Source organism: Lemur catta, chromosome 3 (assembly GCF_020740605.2).
Source record: "Lemur catta isolate mLemCat1 chromosome 3, mLemCat1.pri, whole genome shotgun sequence".
In the NCBI taxonomy this organism is placed as follows: domain Eukaryota; kingdom Metazoa; phylum Chordata; class Mammalia; order Primates; family Lemuridae; genus Lemur; species Lemur catta.
The window spans coordinates 89,231,291-89,252,427 of NC_059130.1; the positions used below are offsets into that span (position 1 = coordinate 89,231,291).

The 21,137-nt window shown below is 43.1% G+C and overlaps 1 protein-coding gene across 12 annotated transcripts in view; it reads right to left on the reverse strand.

Moving 5' to 3' along the window:
- The window catches only part of ELAVL4 (ELAV like RNA binding protein 4), a 141,277-nt gene that overhangs the window by 12,099 nt on the left and 108,041 nt on the right, over positions 1-21,137 (reverse strand). For all 12 annotated transcript variants that reach the window (XM_045546451.1, XM_045546448.1, XM_045546453.1 and 9 more), the window contains one exon: positions 12,866-12,969. In XM_045546451.1, coding sequence (XP_045402407.1) covers positions 12,866-12,969 — 104 coding nt within the window. The remainder of the gene's footprint in view (positions 1-12,865; positions 12,970-21,137) is intronic.

The following is a 21,137-nucleotide window of genomic DNA, read 5'->3' on the forward strand; positions in this document are numbered from 1 at the left end:
ATGTGCACTATGCTAGGGCTATGTATGGAGTGTAGCTGAAATGCAGAGGAGGGAGAGACTAATCAAAGGTGAAAAGGGCCAGGAAGAAGACGGAGCTGAGGTTAGGCCGATGGTGATGAGGTCAGGAAATGGTAGCTTGATAATAGCTATCCTCTGTCATGAGGACAAATGACGTGATGAAGGCTGAGGGCTTAGTGCAGTAAAGCCATAATGGCACCCAGTAAATGCACGATGGGCAGTAATGACCTTGATTCTCATTAGTTCTGGGCAGCCAGAGCTGGGGTACAGAGGGAGCAGGCTGGGGACAGACCCTGCTAGGGAAAAGGAGCTGGCACTGAAAAGTCAGTGACACAACCAAAACCATTTTCCCCAAACATGATTCTGACAAACTCAACCAGGGAGAATTACGATGACAGATTCCCCAGAGAGGACCCAAAATCCCAAAGGTGAACAGTACCTCAAGCATTCTCTACCAAGCTAATTCCTGCTTAGTTTTTCTCCTCCATTTGGAACCTTAAGTCTATTGTTCTCTTAGCCCTCTGTCCACGAAACCTTTAGGATTTGGAGTAGACAAAAGGGACAGAAAAGAATCTTTCTATATTCAATATCCAAATCCTTGTCCCAGGATCTAAACATTTCAAGTTTCCTCATACATTTATTCAATTCTAACTGAAAGACGACAGGTGTTAGGCCCTTTGATAGGCTGAAATATGTCTAAAAAAACTGCCAACTTTCAGACCCTGCGGAGGGTCAGGCATTGCTGGCATGTTGGCCCCCCTGAGCTAGTGGCCTAGAGCTCAGCACTTCCAACACTGGAGCCAGCACCCTAGAGAAGCCCTGGGCTGCAGACAGTTGGGATCCTGCTCGCTTCATTCACCCAGAATCTCGGAAGAGAAGACTGGCATTTTTAGGCCAGCACTGACCTCACTGTGGGGCTCAGAAAGAGCTGGGAGTGAAAAGGCCACTCCTCTCTCTGGGTAAGGGCATCCCAAAGGTGAGTGACCATGAATGGCTGATTTACAGATGACCTCCATGGAAGATCTGCAGTCCCTCCCAACTCCCCAGCTCTCCCCAGCCCTGCTGTGCACAGTCCCCCCACCCTCTACAAGAATGACACTTACTATGGCATCACACTTATGATCCCTGACTGTGGGTCAGCTCTAGTACTCACCAGCTGTGTGACCTTGGGTGAGTAATTTGATCTTGATAAGTCTCAATTTCTTTACTGATAAAAGGGGGATGATTCTTCTTTGATGGGTTATTGTAAAGAACTGAGATAATATATTTAATGCGTCTAGCACATACCTAGAACTTAGTACTTACTAAATATTATTGTGTAATGAGTCATACAGGCTTTTGTAGGCCAGCATGGTAATCTAGTCCCCACTGGGATATATCCTCCAGTGTTACCAAGCAAGCAAACATGTGGAACACTACCAGTGAATGCCTGTAGAGGCACTGTCCTCCTCTGCTGCCCTGGTGGGGTCTGGACCATCTTTTACCACCTCACTGCCATGAATTTTCTGTAGCACATTCCCACAGATCCCACTGTTCACACAGTACTTTCCACTTTCCAAAGTGACTTCCCAGTGCTGCCCTCTGTGTTTCTCACCAAGATGGGCAAGGCAGGCATTGCTATCCATCACAGATGGGGCAGCAGGACTAGGGCTGGGGGCCGCCTCTTCCCACATGGCACCCACAGCTCCTTGTACCTGTTCACAGCCAGAACTTGGCCCAGGCAGTGTGGGAGGAATAGCACGACCTTGGGAAAAATGTTTCTTCAATCGTCCAGTAATACCTCGCCTCTTGTCTGACCCGCCAAAATATAGACAATGGAGAGGACATGGAAAACATGACAAAGGCGTGACCTCAGGTGCAATGAGGAGGATAAAATGAGAGAAAAAGGCATCCTTCCCAGCCCTGGAAAGGGGCTCCTTGAGGGCAGCACTGGGGCTAGAAGAGGAGAGAGTTCATTTCTTCCTGCCCTTCCTGAACATCTCCTGATGCCAGGTGCTGGGATGGGTGCAGGGAGTGTCTCTGCTTCAAGGACTCCACAGTCTGGTGAGGGAAGTAAACAAGCAAATGAAGAGTGCAGCACGGAGGGCTGTTCCTGCCAGGAGGATACTCATTTCCCACTCCCGGTGTTTCCTTCCATGTGGAGGAGCCCCCTGGAGTAGCAGCAAAGGCCTTTTTCTATCCCTTCACTCACTCTTCTCCAGGGGAGGTGGAGTGACTGCTCTAAATGGAGGCTTTAATAGAAGAAATGGGCACATGAGGCTCAGACACTGCCTGCTTCCTCGCTCCTGGGAGCCAGATGCCAGCCAGAAGTGCATTCTGTTCCAGGCTCTCAGTTCTGTAGGGGCAGGCTCTGCTGTCACATGGGGAGGCTGTGGGGACTGGAGCCCCTGTGACAGGGTGTCAGTTTGTCAAAGAGTAGGGCCTGGTGTTAGGAAGCTCATTGTGTCCACATAACCCATCCAGGCCTTAATTAATTAATGAAGATGCCCTTAGGATTTCAAACACTTTTCTCTTTTGCCTTACCTCTTAATTGGTTTAGAACTTGGGTGTGGAAAACAGCAATGCCATTTTTTGGGTCCTTTCAGATTACAATAATGACATGACCTCTGCCATTGACTGGATGTTTTCATGAGCTAGGCATTCTATTCACAAAACTGCTAATCTCTGTAACCATGGTTTGTGGTAAGTGGAGATAAAGGTGGCAGAAGGTGACACTGGTGATCTCAATAGAAAGTACTATTCCCGAAATCTGCCTCACACAAACTTGGTGTTGGAAGTAACCTCAAAGGTTCAGAGCGGGACCCAAGACAGGTGGCCATCCATCTTACACACTCCCAAAGACAGGAAGCTCACCACCTCATGAGGCATCATCCTGCACCAACATTGGCCATCACTGATTGTTGGAAAACTTCTTCCTTCTACTGAGTTCGCATCTGTCTCCCCTGTAGCCTCCATTCTTCTCCTACTATTATTGCATCTCCACACCCCAGAAGCAACATTCCTGCCCTCATTATCCCTTATCTTGAGGGTCTCATTGACAGGTGCTCATCATAGTATCAGGTAACTGTATTTTTAGACAGTCCCTCCAAAGGAGTTCTTGTTTATGTTTCTTTAACTAAGATTGAGAACCTGCTCTGGAACAGAAAGGAGGCAGAGATTAAGAGTAAGGGCTTTGGGGTTAGAGAGATGTGGATTTGAATCCTGACACTTACTAGCTATATGCCAGGGGGTAAGTCGCTTAACCTTTCTGAGCTGCATCACTTGAATAACACAGTTTAGAAACTCTCTAACAGAGCTGTTTGAGAGTTAAAGAAGAAAATGCATGTACGATTCCTAGGCACAACACCTGGTACTCAGTAAGTGCTCAATAAACAGTGGCTTTGATAGATCACTATGTAATCAGGCCTTATGCTAGACACGGGGGGTGCAGAAATGAGTACAACAGTCCCTGATATGTAGGACTATTAGTCTAGCAGAGGAGACATACGTACAAACCAATCATTTCAGAAAATCAGGCTGCAGATTTTCCCCAATCTGTTGTAACACCCTATTCTCTGAGTGAATACAAACTCCCTAGAGCGGACAGGTCCCCAGGGAGCATTCACTCCAAAGAGACCAGAAGAATGGCAGCACAGAACAGACACTGGTGCTGCCAGGGCCCTCTAGGAGCAAACCGTTCCAGGGACTTCCAATCCCACCTCCTGGAGCAGGGAGAGAAGAAAGAAGACAGCTGGCTCCTGGAAACAACAGCTTTGATTGTGAGGATCAGTTTACCTCTGCCTGTGGCTGCAGCCCCACCCACAGGCAGGATAGACATCTGCTTAGCACCACTCTTTATACTTCCCCTACCTGCCACCTGATACATGCTATTCTTTCATCAGGGCAAAACCCGATGACAACATTTCTAATGAGTTCTGATCGTGCCACCTTTTCCTGCTCAAAAAACCTTCAATGGTTCTTTAACACTTTGCGACAGAAGTCTAAATCCCTTACCTGGCATTCAAAGCCCTCTGGAATCTGGCCTAACCTTTCATCTCCTTACTCCTTCATGCACCCTATGCTTTAGTTCAAACAAAAACATGGTCACAGTTTTCTGAATATGCCCTGAAGGTTTTGACTTCCATGTCTTTGTTCTTGCTGTTTGTTCATCATCATGGCAAAATAAATTCCCCACCCATCCTTCTAGGCCCAGCCTGAATGCCGCCTCCTCCATCAGGCCCAGGCACAAATGACTGTTCTCTCCTCAGAGTCTACAGAGGGCACACGTTTCAGTGGCAGCAGCTACCACACACCCTGCCTCCCATCATAGCCATCTGTGCCAACATCTTACCTGCCCTATTAGTCTGAACATTCCAGTGATCTCTGCAGACCCCCTATGGCATCTAGTCTCAAAGCCTTCCTAGGGCAGGAGCTCAAAAAATGCTCTCTGAATTGAAATGAAATGTATACTATACTTTATGCAGTGGGTTTTAGCTTATTTCCCAGGAGCTGTCTCTGATGTGAAGAAGGAGCTAGAAACAATCATGAAGTTAAAGAGTATCCAAGAATATCATAAGAGTATCTGGCACACAATAGGCTAGATAAATATTTCTTTTAAAGAACAAAAAAGGTGTGATGATAGATTCATGTATCTTGCAACTTCTTTTAAAATGTCCATCAAATTATCGAACAGGCTTACTTAGTACTTATGAGGTTCTTTCTGTCTAGTGGCCCTGAAAAGGGAGAGGTGTGCTAAAGGTTTCATGGCTTGGTTAGTGGAAGAGCTGGTTCTCGGACTCAGGGATCCAGACTCAGTCTCTTCACTAAACTGCAACTCCTAGCTCCTGCTTTATGAAAGACTGATATGATTACTGTGGCCACTTGGAAGCTCCGTTATGCTTTCTGCTATACAAAGCTTTTTCCATATGTTGCCTGAGTCTTAGTAATATTCGACTCATTCTTTACTCTCTTATGCATCTCTGAAACATGTAGATGGAAAAAAGTCCTGCCCTCCCCTCATGTAATTTTCACCTTAGGGATAACCTTATTCACCATCATCTTCATCTTGGGGAGCATTTCTTGAGCATGCATTATGAGCTATGATTACCTACAAGTCAGATATCATTAGTTCCATTTGCAAGATGACAAGCTCAGTGAGATCAAATACTTGTCCAAGGTCACACAGCTGAACTAAAAGACAAACCAGTATACAACCCCAAGTTCTGGGATCTTTCCCCTATGCCATGCTAACTTGAACAGTGAAATAAAAGCCGTGTGCTTGGCACACACTCTTACTTTCCCTGGAAAGTAACCAAGCTGGAAAGATCACGCTAAAATATTTTATTAGGTAGACTGAAGGAATCATTCTGCAGACAAGGAAATAAGTCCAGAGAAGTAAAATAAGTTGCCCAAGGTCATCCCTCGCAGTTTTTGACAGAGGTGGAACTTGACTCTCTAAACTCAGAGCTCTTTTGAATGGACAAAAAGGGAGAAGGGAAGAGGGTTGTGGTGCTCTATGATCTTTGATAGATCAGCTGTTCTGCCCTAAGCCTGCATGAGCACCATGGAGAAGTGATTCTTCAATCTTTAGGGCCACTGATGTTCTAGGCTAACACTGTCAGACAGAACTTTCTTGGATCAGGAAAATGTCCTATATCTGTGCTGTCCAATATGGTAGCCATTAGCTACATGGCTAGCACTTCAAACATGGCTAGTGTGACTAATAAATGGAACTTTTAATTTTATTTCACTTTAATTAATTTAAAATTAAATGTAAATAGACATAAATGGCTTTATGTGGCTGGTTGCTACTATACTGGACAGAGCATCTCTAGGTCCAGAAACAACACAAAGTTACAGCATCTCAGAGCTAGAAGGAACCTTTAGGATGATACAGTCAGATTCCATTCTGAGACTGAAATCCCTTCTACATCATCCCTAATGACTCCATCTGAATACTCTGATGATCAGAGACTCACTACCACCCAAGGCAAATAAGTAGCTACACAGGTTCTCTTCCCAGATTTTTGAAATACGGGATTGAACTAATGCCTGGGAGTGACTGAAAGAATTTTCTTTCCTAGAGAATGGAAAAGCAACCATTGTGGGGTGAATATGTGGGTGCAGAGTCCTCTTTGGCACCTCTGGACAACCTTTAGAGTGTCAGGTCTTTTCAAAACATGAAAATGAAAATGGGACATAAGACACCAGGATGGGCTGACCAGAGTGGAAAAGAAAGGACCACTATTTTCTGTGATTCAGAGTCTATAATTCTACTAACATAGCCAAGAGTGTGCTTATTTTTTTTGAAAGTAGCTCACATCACACTGTTGGCTTCTTTTACGTTTGCAGACAGCTAAAGCCCCCAGGCCCCCTTCTGCATACTTCTGAAAACCTAAGTGTCCTTCCAACCTGTACGTGTCCAATTTTCTTTTTTAATCTAGACACAGGACACTACGAATGACCTTTAATATGCCAGGGCCATACTGACTTCACTTGGGTGAGAGAGCAGGGAACTGTATTTCCATCTCTCCAACTCCTATCCCTTTATTTGAGATTATTCACTCAAAAGGAAGTTAACAGGGCAGTGGGAAGCAGAGCACCCAAATAAAATCTCCCACAAGAAAGAGAGGGCAGCTGGTACGACTGGGGTGAACGTGTCTCCAGTTTCCGTTGGCGATGCCACGTGCCCTCTCTTGGCTCCTTGGGGATTCAGTGATTCAGCTGCCCCTGCTGACCTTGGCAGGGAAGTGCTCCGGCACAGGCTCTGACTGTAGCAGTAATGGAGGAGGAGAGAAAACACCTTTTTATTATTAACAAGACTGAGGGAGGCAGTCCATCATTTCTGGGTGGGGTGATATCCGTCAGCAAAAACTGATCTGCTAACTCTCCAGGAAGCATTAAGAGCAGTGATAGGAGAAATAATTGCTTATGCCTAGTGCAAAGAAAGATGCCTCAGCGGAATGGAGGCCTTTAGCAAGGCAGGTGGAAGGAGGGAGGAGGGGGAAGCGCAGCTCCCTGATGACCCCTGGCAAGAGAAAGCAGTGGGAGGGGTGAACTGGAACCTGCAGAGCTCAAGTGTGGAAAGATCCCCTGGAGGCACCGTTAGTGCTATTAGAAGAATAAAGCGAAAATGGAGAAATGGTTAAGCGGCATCATAACAAGGAGGTGGAGGAGAGGCGGGAATAAAGGAGCTCACTCTCCTTCCAGAGAAGGGAAATTTTTCCTTCGCTTACACACCTTCCCGGTCTCCACTCCTGCTCCCTCCAGCATGGGCTGCTGCCTGGTGATAAGGCATCTTTCTGACTCTCTCACCCCACTGCCTGACTGCGTGCCAGCTCTCCGGGTTTGCTCAGAGTGGCAGAAGCGGCCCTTTTGCTACTGCATCCCAGATCCAGTCCTGAAATCACTCTCCAGACCTGTGCTTTGGAAACGTTTTATTTAAAGTCACATTTTTATCATTTGAGTAAGAGCTTAATGTAATTATTAGAAAATGGTAAATCACTAAGCCATTTGTAAACATGTAATGCAATGAAAAAAGGACGTTAATATGTAAAAATGTTAATTTAACACTATTGCTTTGGGAATGGCTGATACTGCCTTCGTGATATGATTCTGTATAGTCCAAATTATTTACAAGTAAGCGTGTCTTGCTTTTAAAATGAGTGAATAAAGCGCCTAACAGAGCTGATGAAATCCAAAGTCTAAGGCTGACAAAAACCTACCATGGTAGCCTGCAAGCTGCTGGTTTCATGCATCAAACACCCCACGTGGCACACCATTGACAGATGAATCTTCTTGGAAATTAACTTTGACCAGATCCCTTCCTTGCTCAAACCTTGAACAGCTCTCTATCTCCTCGCACCCCCAGCATCGAACGGGAATGTCTGCAGCCCCATGACCACCCCCATCCCCTGCATTACAGATGGCCCTTTGCATGTCTGTGTCCCCCACGGTACAGGAGCTTCCAGAGACAGAGCCAGCAGTGAACACTTCTATACTCCTGCTCTCTCACATTTAGGTGAAAACCCAAACAGGTGTCTCACCATTCTGAAAGGTTTAATGGAAGTGATAAAAAACCCTCAACTTCCATTTTGGATCACTTTATACTGAAGGTTCTCAGTGTAACTTTACTATCAATCCGGACCTTTGGTAAACATATTCCTTTTTTGAAGGTACTACAGAACCATCTACTTTTTTTTGTTCCTAATTAATGTGACAGAGCTGGACCCAAATGCAACTGGATTCAATTAAGCGCTTCTTAGTAAGAAGCTGAAGTTAGTATAAATTCAGAAGCTGCTCTTTTAGAGCCCAGGAGAGAGTCAAGACTGGGATGGGCATCCGGTGTGGGGTCAAGGAGTACTGGGAATCATTTTTCAGAATCCACAGCCATTTCCAGAGTCTAAAGTGATCCCTGTTGGAGACAACTGGAAAAAAAAATGCTAACCAAACAACACCCCCAAATCCTTAAATGGGCCAAATCATCTCCACTGAGCTCAGGGTTGAAATGCTGAAAAGTGACCCAGTTTCCCAGGTAGTGCTCCAGTCTGCTTTGGCAGGCTACAGAATGTAAGCCCGTGGTCCACACTCCACGGCTCTCTGGTTCACCTAAATCGTAGGACCCAGCACAGAGCCTGGAAAGCAGGGACCCAAGAAGAAATGATCTGAAGTCAGGTCTGTCCCCAGGTGGATCGCAGAAGCCCTGAGCCACAAGTCTGTTTACTAAAGAACCTGGAGGAGCCACACAATTCATTTGTTTGCTTTTTATATCTCCTTCCCATTCCAGGGAGTATAACCCATGTGTGTGCAGAGCCAAACACACACCCACACATCCTCACAGAATGCACGTGCTGCTGAGCAAGCAGGCAGTGTGACATTCCAACACTTAAGACCTACTGCCAGAGAGTTATTTTTAAAATGTTTTTTCTTACTCCAGATCTCACTTACCAACTGTGTGATCCTGGATATGTCTCTAAACCTTTTTGGGCCTCAGTTTCCTCATTTGTCTAAAGAAGATAACAGTACCTCCTCACAGGGCTATTTTAAGAATTAGACCTGATGTGTGTAAAACACTTAGCCCCAGGGATATTTCAAAAATTAAGTGATATCAAGCATGTAAAAGGGTTATGGTAGCATCGGAGACAGAGTGAATATTCAATATAAGGTATTATCATTATTATTATTATTTCAAGCTCATGCTAACACATTAAGCAGCTCTTTTTCTGGCAGAATCCTTCACAGGCCCTTTGGATGTTAACTCCAGCACAACTGGCAGCCAGTTGTGTGGCTTTGGACAAGTCACTTCATCTCTCTGAAGTGTGGGGTGGGAAACTTTTCCCACATAGAAGTTATGATCCAAAGAACAATTCCTCTGGGGTCACCATCCACACTACCCATTGGGGGCTTAATTATGCATCATGTTTTTTCTCTGCTTTGATGCTATCAAGGCCTAGATTGTATGCTTCTAGAAAACAGAGGTCTGGCCCTGCCCTCTTCATGCTGTCAGTATTCACACAGTTATATGACATCCCTCTTAAAAAAGGCGAAATGGATATTTGTTGACAAGGAACCATTGTTTGTGGGTATCTCCTACCACATGTTGAATATCCCTAATGCTTGGGACAACAAGATTTTGGATTTTTTTTTTTATTTTGGAATATTTGCATTATACTTTGTTCAACATCCTTAATCTGAAAATCCAAAATCTGAAATGTACCAATGAGCATTTCCTTTGTCATACAGGTTTCTAATTTTGGATCATTTTGGATTTCAGATTTTCCGATTAGGGATGCTCAACCTGTAGTAGCCCTATAATGAGCCATTCACTGCCAAGTGCAAAACAGTTATTTGCATTTACATTTAAGTTCAGAGGTTGCAAACTGCCTGTCCATAGGTCAACTATTAAGTTCTTTTTAGCCCACCTGCATAATTCTTAAAATTTTTTGAGTAAGTTTCCAACATTTATAAAATTAGGAGATTGGCATGAAAAAAAAATCTAGATTTCTATTTCTACTGAACACTGGAAGATCTGGCAACACACTGGGTTTAGACAATCATCATCAGTAACAGAATAGCTGTCCTCTTTACCACTCACTACATTCTCCACCACTCCCTCCTGGCTTTCCAGAACTATCCCTGAATCTAGCTGTTAATAATTAACCTTCACAGCTTAGGAATTAACTCTTGATTTGCCTGCACCTATTTTGTGCATTACACTTACAAAAGTAGTGTGTTTTGCATGAAGCACTCCAGAAATGTGAAAAGGAGGGACAAACTTGACAAAAGTTCACAAACATGTCTAGATGGTTCTCAGGAGATCTCTGTAATGCATGCTTCCAAAAAAGGTATGCATTTTTTTCCAGATAGGCAAGTTATCTATTCCTTCATGGGAGTCAGAGCAAAGAGATAAATCTCATGTCACTTATCAAAGCAAACTGAAGCAGAAGTAAACAGTAGCCTGAAAGGCAAAAAAGCAATTTAAAAAAAAATTAATAAATGATGAGACTATTAACAGCGCACAAAAAGAGTTTGCTTTTTTCTACCCTTTAATATGATTTTTACCTTAAACACTGTGTCCCTTTAGGAAAGGGAAGAAAAGTTAATAAAGGAACCTATCACTCAAACTTAATTTTTAGTATGGCAAATAAACTGCTTTAATGAAAGGGCTGAAATCCCAAGGTTTGCACATTAAATTTTCATTCATAGTAGAGAATGGAAATTATTGATTCAGCTGTGGCATTGTGCATTTTGAATCCTATAGTGCCTCAGAAGCCCATGTTACCGCTGAGTGCAAATGTGTTGGCAGCGTTTTGATACAGGGTGAACACAGGCTGGGTGAGGGGGTGGAGAAAGGGATATAGGTAAGGGAAGGAAGCAGACAGGCTCTTCATAGAAAGATAATAATCAATATTCCTTGTCTCTAAGATCCACTTAGATAAAGCACCTGATGGCATGATAGGCCAGGGGGTGCATTCTGAGACCAGAAAAGCCAGGTTCACTCAGTCTTTGGGGAAACCCCAATGGCCCTATGGAATACTTAAAAAAAAAAAAAAAAAAGAAAGAAAGAAAGAAAAAGCAGGACAGAAGGCTGATTATTTGATCCTAAGCCCCTGGAGAAGAATTTGGGTTTCAAGAAAACTGTAGAGGAAAGAAAAGCACCTTTCTTAGTTCAAGGTCAATGTGTCCGTCAAGGGAAGAGTAAATGTTTGACATTCTAATGCTGAACTGGATAGCACAGAAAATCAATCAAACCCACAAATACAGTTCTCAATCTAGTGAGGCCTCATCAAAGAGTCAGGTGACATGAGTATCCCTTCTTTACTTAAAGCATAAAAATAGGTATGTTTTTCTTTTGAAAGAAATTAATCCTCCTGCCTCTCAGAGGACTAGCCTATAATTAAACAACTCTTGATTATTTCTCCCTTAGAGAACTCATAGGAATTGATTCTAAGCCCAGACTGAGGCAGTCTGAATCAGGCCCATTTTGGGGGCTTTTGTACCAGACTGTATGAGTTCAGGGAAAGCAATCATCTTCAGAAATAAGCTAAACTCAATTGCAAAAGTAAAGCTGCTTTAAAAAGAAAGAAAGATAATCACATAACATATTCTAAATAGAGAAAGGTTTTGCTGTATTTTGTTTTTGTTTTGATTACCTCCCAACTAAGATTATCTTATACCAGTAGTCTCTGTCAGTCTGGATGTTGGAAAAGTAGCTTTGTTGGACTAAAAAGTTCTTTCTGGTTTTGTGTTTTCAGATGCTGAGAGCTGGTGCCATCTATAGATTTCCATTCTGGGAGAGGTTTCTCTTTTGTCCTACTTTGCGTCAGACCTGCTGTCGTGAGGATAAGAGCGCCCAGGAGACACTTCCCTGCGGTTTAATAGGCTATGAAGGATGGGACTCATTAATTGGCTGGCAGCTGCCCCTAAACAGGACGCTGCCCGGAGGTGGGGGAAGAAGGGGAAGGGAGGCCAAGAGGGAGGAAGGCTCCATTCACGAGACCCACTACCAGCTGCCCTAGGGGAGCCCCCCAGCAAACAGCATCACCTCCTGAAGGATCCCACAAGTGAAGTCTGAACAGAGAGCACAACAATCCAGCCACAGAAACCTAAACCTCCTTCTTGAGGAGCGGGCTCTGGGTCACAGGTTTTCTTTTTTGACTTAAAACAACCCTTCCTGAGATATCACCTACCCACCTGATTATGTTCAGATTGCTGAAATGTTACTTTTTCTGTCTTTCCCATACTATGTTCTCATCGATTTTATTATAGTACTCGTCCCTATTACATTAGTGTGTTTATTTATAACAGATTTTTCCTTTTCAAACCTCTGTTAGGAGGGTCCTATCCACCCTTAGGTAAAGCCAAGCTGCTCAGCCTGACACACATGGTCCACTAATTTGGCCCTGCCCACCTCCCATCCTCGTCTGTTCACCTCCCCATCCAAACTTAGGTCATACTATTTATTTATATGTGGTTGGCCATTCACAATGTCTTACATTTTCACAGCTTTGCATGTGCTGTTTCCTCTGCCTGGAACAGCTTCTGTGCCTCAGCTTCTTCCCTTGGCTCCATTCTGACCATGTTTGCAGACTCAGGCCCACAGGACCTCTTGGTGGGGTCTTAAATCCCAAATACCTCATCTGTCCTCTGGATTGGAGGTCCAACAGCTCATAGGCCCTTCCCTCTATTCAAACCTCACCTCACTCTCCTATAATAGCCTGTGTCCCTCACTTAGTAGAGGGGACAGTGAATGTTCTCTGAATAAATAAAAAGCACGACTTCAGCTCCCGAATAGCCTGGATTTATTAGATCAATGGAATGAAACTTAACCAGTGCCTGCTGAATTAGGAGCTGGCGCATCACTTCTTACCTTTATGGTTTTGGTCTGGAGTCTGAGTCCATTTAAAGTGTTGATGGCTTTCTCTGCATCCTTTGGATCAATATAGTTAACAAATCCATACCCTAAACTCTGTCCTGTGGAAACATGAAAAAAGAGAACGAGAGAGAAAGAGAGAGAGAGAGAGAAAGAGAGCACACTCAGTATCTTTATAGAGGCAACACTTCCCACTGCAGTGAGTCAAAACTCTCCTCTGGTATATGGTTCCTCTTATACCAGGCTCTACCCCCAGACTGAGAGGTTTCCAATTCCTCCAGCTCTCACTCCTGTTGGTCTTTAAACTCACAGGAGGTGCCCAGTCTAAAAATGGGTAAGTGTCCCTGCACATCCACACAAGATATACAAGTGCCACATATCAGGAAGAGGTAGGACAGGGTAGTGGAAGACAGCAGGTGTGGTTTGTTAGAAAAGACTTGAACTAGAGTCCTGGGACATTCCCTATCAGCTATGTATCTTTGAAGAGGTCATTTAATCCCCCATTTCCCTCCCAGATCTCTTCTCTGGAGATAACAGCACTTACCTCAGACAGGTTTGAGAGAGTTAGTGAGATAATTACACATAAAATGCCTACCAAGTACATTGCTTAGAATGCAGTAGGTGCTCAACAAAAGATGCTTAACGGTCTGCTTAGTCCTGTAAAATTGGGGCAAGTGCCGGATGCAGTAGCTGTGTCTATTGCCTCAGTTATGCCAGCCACACCCACACTCAGAGGGATGTAGCAGGATCTAAGCAGCAAAGACTGAAGACGTGTATAGTGAAGAATGCGGGCATGGCCAGAATTTAAAGCAGTTGCTACAAATCATTCTTTGCCCCTATCATCCCTTCAGCCAAAGAACAATTAAAAAAAAAAAAAGGAGGGAGGGTTCCTATTGGAAATTGCTGGGGAGCTCCTAACAGAAGGGGAAGAGTGCAAACACCATGCAAAGAGGATCTAGCTACTTTAGGTGGAGACGGCATCAACTTGTCTGCAAAGAGAGGTAGCAAGTGACAGGGCTCCCCCCTAAGTGAAATAAAAATAATGTGCTTGCGATCGTGCCACTGATTATAAATAGTCCATCAGCTCTGCCATGTGTCATCAGCCAGAAATATCATTAGGAAACTTTACATATTCTGACATACCCTTTAAGAAACACAGAGCTTGGGGTGGCTGCAAAACCAGCTTGAACTTCCCAGGCAATGTTATTGATTTGTGGGTGGCAGCAGAGCCGCTGGGGGAGGAAAATGACAGGACGTCACATGTCAGGAAAGACTGATTACATAAACCTCTCTTTGGAGTACCAGGGCCAGGGATGGGAGACAATACAGCAAAAAGCCTGCCATGTCCTGGTGACAGGAGCCCATTTCAGCAGCCAAAAAATCTTTCCAACAGCTTCTGTTTTGCTGGTAAATGTCTGTGTTTGTGTTGGTTGTAGGAGGGAACCTGGGAAAACAAGTTGGGTTCTGGATCAGAAAATGGGTGACTTTGTTATCCTTTATAGGATGGAAGCAAAGAGAATCATAAGGAAACTCAATGGCACTTGTTCCCCAAATGAAAAACCCAAAATGACACCACCTTTCATTAGAATATTCCTCGGTGTTTTGGAAGAACAGGGTTAGAATAGGAAAGACAGAGGCAAACTTTGCCAGATAGGCCCTTCACAAGACAAAATTAGTAACTGAAGAGGGAAGAGAGAATATTGTGCACACTCCAGCTGCTGGTCCTTCTCTTTCCTTTTCACTGTGTAAGTGTAGTGTGTGAGTGGTGTGAGAGAGAGAGAGAGAGAGAGAGAGAGAGAGAGGTGTGTGAATTACAAGACCCTGCCACATGTTCTGAGAAACTTCATTCTGCAAACACAAAATACAAGAGACTAATTTCATTGGTTTAAAAATATCATTTATCCTAAATTTGGCTCCACCTCATCAAGCCTAACTAAATTCACCTAATTAACTTCATTTTCATCATGTAAATTTCTCATATTTACCTTGCATATATGAGAAGCCTCAAAAACTGCTGTACTAAAATATTCTTATAATCACTTTTTTAAAACACCATATGCTATTAAAGGGCATTTTAAAAACAATTACCTCAATGATAAACCTTATACATAAGTTCTAGGAAACTAGTCAGATGGTCAGTCTATCCAGCCCAATTTAATTTGTGTAAAATTAAAGGGAAAAATGAAAACAAAATAAAGAAAACATTCACCACATACCTGCAAACATTAGACCTAACTCACACTAAAATAGTGCCTAATTCATCATACTGATGGAATATATGTGGAAAAATATGTCATGCTTACTAGTGGTACATGCTTCTAATACACTGGCTTTCTTTCTAAAATTATTTGTATATTGATGGAAATCTAATATAAATACAGTACATAATGATTTTTACATTCTACATTTTATCTTTCTTTTAGACATTTGCTTCCAGAAGAAGGAAAACACTTTCAGCCTCAAATCCTAGGAAGGTTCTGAAGGTCAAGTGAGGAAAGGACTCTTGCCCAGAAAGACGTGTCATGTCAACCCACCTGCCAGTATCAGTCCTCAATCCACCATCACCTTAGTTCCTGACTGCAATTAACACTACTGTGTTATCATCACCAGCTCTAGGTTTAGAGAGAGACTGCATTTAACATCAAGAATAAGGGTGCTTTTGAGAAAACTGAAAACTAGTAGAACATCCTTTCTGAAAGGAAAGGGAAAAGAAAATGACAATTCTCCTTGATATAAAATAATAAACTGCAAACTCTAAAACAGAACATTGTATTGCATAAGAGGAGGACAGAGGCAGAAAACCTTGCCTGTGAATTGAAAGATATGAGATAGACTCGCAGCACAATGAAACTACCTGTGGTTAGCCTAGTTCATGAACAGGCTTTCTTAACATGCTTCTCGCCATCATAGGAGGAGTCCAGCTAAGTCTAATAAAAAATACTCTATGGATCTAAGAATTCTTTTTAAAAATGCCCTAGAGAGAATTAAATCCCTAGGTAGAAAATATAAAAACCCAAGCCTCATTTCTCTTAGAAACCGTTTTAGTAGTGGGGGAGAGAGCAAAATGAGCAAAAAATTTATGTTTTAATTTTGGTGGCTGTATATTAGTGATGGGTTTTAGATTTGCAGTTCTGTACATAAGCATATATGGAAAAATATAGATAAAACATGTTCACAAAAAATACCAACACTTTTTCCATGGGGACCAAGAAAGCCACCATGCTGGGAGAGCCTGGGGACCCAGTCTGGAACCTAGAGCTAAATGTCTATGTATCTGCATTCCAGAAAAAGATAATGTCTTTTTATTATGCTTTTTTTTTTCCCAAATAGCTACATTGTCTTCCTTTATCAGCAGTAGCAAGATTTGAGCATATAGGTATGGCAACAGTATTTTCAGAATAGAAAATGAAAACGAACTTTATTTTTGTTCCCAGTTTATCAGTTTACTTTGATGGCAAGTTGAACAAATTAGAAAAATGAAATAATTGAAGTTATGTTTATTGAAAAAATAAGATATTATGAAATGAAGACTATTTCCAAAATTTAGAAACTAGTGAGCATCTGACTCCGTGATGCCCAGGTGACCTACAACGCTTACATGTGACCAGTCCTGAGTAGTCCTGTCCAGCAGGCATGGGTGAGGGGTTTTTAACAAGCTATTATTAAATCTGAACGTGATTATGACCAGAATGCTTTGCATGTTTGGGGGAATAAGGGGGTACCTGGGGAATTTATTTTGCATTTGTAAGAAAGAGAGACTGTGACAACAAACTGACATAAGAGATTAGAAAACAAAGCACAAAGAATGTCCTGGGTGGGTTCTCCTCTGGTATGGATCAGGTGAACAACCAAAGCCACCCCTGCCCACCTTTCCACAGAGATTCTGAGTTTACAACGTGCTTTCCCCTTCATTCTTTTGCTTTTGATTCTCACAACAACCCTGGGTGAGAGATAATCATCAATTTACAGATGTGGAAACCGAACCTCAGAGAAAATGGTGATCTGCCTGAGATCACAGAGCTAGGTTGTAGTCTAGATCAGGAGCTAGCAAGCTTTTGTATGTATAGGGCAAGACAGTAAATTGTTTGTTTGGTGGGGTCCTATAGTCCCTGTTATGACAACTCTGCCATTGTGGAGCAGCCATAGACAATATGTAAACAAATGAGTGTAGCTGTGTTCCAATAAAACTTTATCTAAAAAAACAGACAGCGGGCTCAATTTGGCCCTTGGGGTGTAGTCTGCCGATCCCCTGGTCTAGATCTTTTGATTCCAAATCCTGTGCCCCTTTGCCATAACCACAGTTACTACATTTGGACTAAAATGTTATTAACAACTATTCTGAGGTCCTGAATGCCTCAGAGGCTTTTTGAATCATCTAAGAAAAAGTAAATTACCTTCAGTAGTTTATGTTAAGCATTTTTATTATATTCATTCTCTAGAAAGTGTTGAGATCATAGCTGGTTATAACCCCATATTTTCCCAGCCATTCTGGATAGAAGTAATTTTTCCTTGCCCTTGGGGTCCTGGGGGATTATTCTGATCCTGACAACCTCACGCTTGATGGCAGCAGTAGAGATGCTGGCCAGAAGGAGTCTCAGCATTTCTGCACCGCCAACCTGCACACCTTGCTCTTTCTCTCTTTAAAAACCATCATTTTCCAGAAGCCTAACAGTTACTCTCCTCATCTGCAAAACCCCTGAGGGGGCAGCCAGATGGGTAGCTGCTGCTGAAAACTTCTGAGTTGAGTAAGGAATTTCTGTGGATGTTAGAACCCCTAGCTCAGGCTAAAACCCTGTTCGCAAAGCACGTGATAAAATCCCCAGTCACCTCAAGATCACCTGCGTGGCGACAGCCACACACCGGTTAACCGCAGCCAACTGCAAATCCCGGGACTCCTTCACTGCCAGTTCTGAGATGCCTCTGTCTGCTTTCAGCTGCCACAATTCTACCTAAGCATACCCGGGAGGGCGTCAGAGAGATGTGTGGTTGTTACTTCATATATAAATGTGTGTGTGGCTCAAACGTACTTGCTGTATAACCTTGATTAAGTCATTTAAGCTTTATCAACACGTTCCCTTATCTGGAAAAATAGAGATAATCCCTTAATCCTCACAATCAAAGGATCACCGGGAGGATTATATTAACACAGGGACTAATAGCAGCTACAATCTATTCAGTGCCTACTTTGTGCCAGGCACTGTGCTAAGTGGTAATTAATGTTACCTCATTTAATCCTGTGTGAAATGGGCACCATCAAGCCCACTGTACAGACAGGGAAAGTGAGGCTTGAGAAACGCTAAATAATCTGCCCAAGACAGCCAGCCATTAGGCTCCAGGGCTAGAATTCCAACCAACCCAGGTCTGGGTGATATCTTAGCTCATGCTTTCTCTCCACAGGGGATGGCTTTGGTGCAAGTGACAAAATGTATGGCATCAGGTAAGTACACAAGGGGACGCACTCACCCACGTTAGGGTTTCTCCTCCTTAACGCTGACTGGAGATGCCTTGCAGTTCTGGAGCACCTGTGACTCTGCTCCCTCCCCTCCCACCTCTGGGAGGTTTACGTGGTATTGGTCAGTCTGAGTCTTGGCTTTTCTCCTGCAAATCTAGTGTTACTATAGTCAGCTATTCAGAGGGTTTATTTTCTTTTGGTAGTTCACACAATTTCCTCAAACTAGGTCTGGTATACTTTGCTACTCAAAATTCGGCACCGTGCCAGCGTGATTGGCACCACCTAAGGCCTTGTGAGAAATGCAGATTCTTGGGTCCCACCCCAGATCTGCTGAATTGGAATCTGCATTTCAACAAGATCCTCAGGTGAGTTAAATGCACATTAAAGACTGAGAAGTGTTGCTTTAAAGTGTGATGAGAAACAAAACATTTGCATGAAAGAGACTTGGAGTTGGTCAGAGGTCGGTCTGAATTTTAGGTCTCCAGTTTATTGCTGTGTGACCTTGGCTAAACTAAATTAATCTCCCTGTGCCTTGGTTTCTGGGAACACTACACACCAGACCCATAGTAATAGGGAAGGGAAACTGATGGGAAAGCTCTCAGAATCACTTAATGTATGCTAACTTTTTTGCCCCCAAATTTTGCTTTTCTACTTTGCCTCTTTCTGTTTCAGTGTTCTCATCTATAAAATGGGTTAATATTACTTTTTCAAGGGGTTATTGGGAGGATTAAAAGTGATAATGCATGTAAAGTGACTGGCATATAACAGATGCTCAGTAGATGCTGGCTCCTTTTCCTTCTCTCAGGCTCCATTAGATACGGCTTTACAGTGTTTCCTGTGTGGGTGTTATCTCCTCAATGAGGTCTTGACCTCTTTAAAGGTGGGGAATGCTTCTAATGCTTTTCCTTTACACTGGCACACATAATATGTGTCAGGCACACAAATTCCACAATAACTGTAACTTACTGCGTGCTAGGGGTGGACCCCAAAATGATCAAGAAATTGATTATTTCTGCCTTCAGGGAGCTTATTATGTAGGAGGGAAAGGCAGATATAAGGACTAATTATAGCCTGGTGAAAATAATAAATATAGCAGAGATTTTTTTTTTTAAAGCTATATACAGGAGCAGAGAGGAAATGGAGGCTGATTCTGACTGAGCAAAGTAGAGAAGGCTTCCTGGAGGTGGGAGCATTTGAGCTGGGCTTTGAAGCTGGAGTAGAGTTTTGATGGAGTTCCCCTATCAAAGTGATGATATTCCAACTTGAGGGCTGAATTCAAGCACTAAATTTATCCTGTAGATATTTACTGAGCATCTGTTACATGCCAGGCACAATTCCATTCATTGAGAATATAGAAGAGAACAAAACATACTTGGCTCCTGCCATCACTGACAGATCCTTTTGAAACTGTCTCTTAATGTGTCTCTGTTCCCCACTAGACTGGGAGCAACTTGGGGCCAAGATGATGTTTTATTTATCTCTGTACCCCCAGGACCTACCAAAGGGTCCATGACATTGTTGGATATCTAGTAAATGTTGGGTGAATGAATGAATATTGTCTAGTCACATGCATAATTACCTACTCTTAACCACCCTCAATCTCCCAAATAGCAGGAAGACCAGCAAAATTTTTTTTTTTTTAATTAACCAGAGCTTCACCTGTGTCCAGAGGAAGATGGGAAGAAGAATCAGATTCCATAAGACACAGCTGAAAGACCTGTAGGCATGTAGTCTGAAGGGGAGAAGACTCTAGAGGTACTCAAAGTCCCTTCTAATATTTTAAAAGGCCATCATGGGAAGGCAGGGGTAGACTTGCTTTGTGGGGTTCCAAAGGAGAGAATGAGGGTCAGGCAGAAGAAAATGAGGGGGCCTATTTTTGCCTTGATAAAAGGAAGAACTTTCTAATAATGATTTTATAAGGGGGTGGGCTGCCTTGTGGGCTGCTGCATGACTAGAAGTATGCAAACAGAAGCCAGACCTACCCTTGGTCATGACATGCTATAGCAGTCAGCAAGACTGACCTGTAAGATTCCTTTAAAGGTTCTAAGTTATATTTATTTTAGACCCAATGCTCACAGCTGGTTTTAGTTTATCCTGATTTCTAACTGAGAAATGAAAATAACAGGTAATATTTATTGAGCACCTACTATCTGTCAGGCACTTCACTTACATTATTACAACCCACTGAAGCCGGTGTTTCTGTTTCCCTTTTTTTTGGTTGTTGTTGTTGAGATAGAGTCTCACTCTGTTGCCCTGGGTAGAGTGCAGTAGTGTCATCGTAGCTCACTGCAATCTCTAACTCCTGGGCTCAAGGGATCCTCCTGACTCAGCCTCCCGAGCAGCTGGGACTACTGGCATGTGCCACGACACCTGGCTAATTTTTCAATTTTTAGTAGAGATGTGGGTCTCACTCTTGCTCAGGCTGGTCTTGAAGTCCTGAGCTCAAGCAATCCTTCTGCCTTGGCCTCCTGGAGTGCTAGGATTACAGGTGTGAGCCACCGTGCCCAGCTGAAGCAGGTATTTCTATCCTTGTTTTACAGAAGGGGAAACTAAGGCCCAGAGGGAGAAGTAACTTACCTAAGGTTATTTGGCTGAGAATAATAGCAAAGCTCCTCTGACTCCAGAGCCAGTGTACTTTGTGCTGTGCCCTGATTTCTTGAATATGTGCTAATTTTTATGCTAAACAACTTCCCTGATATAGCATAGTATGCCTGAGATTTTGAGACAGTCTGGGTTTTCTAGTACTATCTCCAAGTCCTTATTCTTCTATTTAATTCCAACATATATTCCAAAATATCCCCTTTCCATCTTCCAACT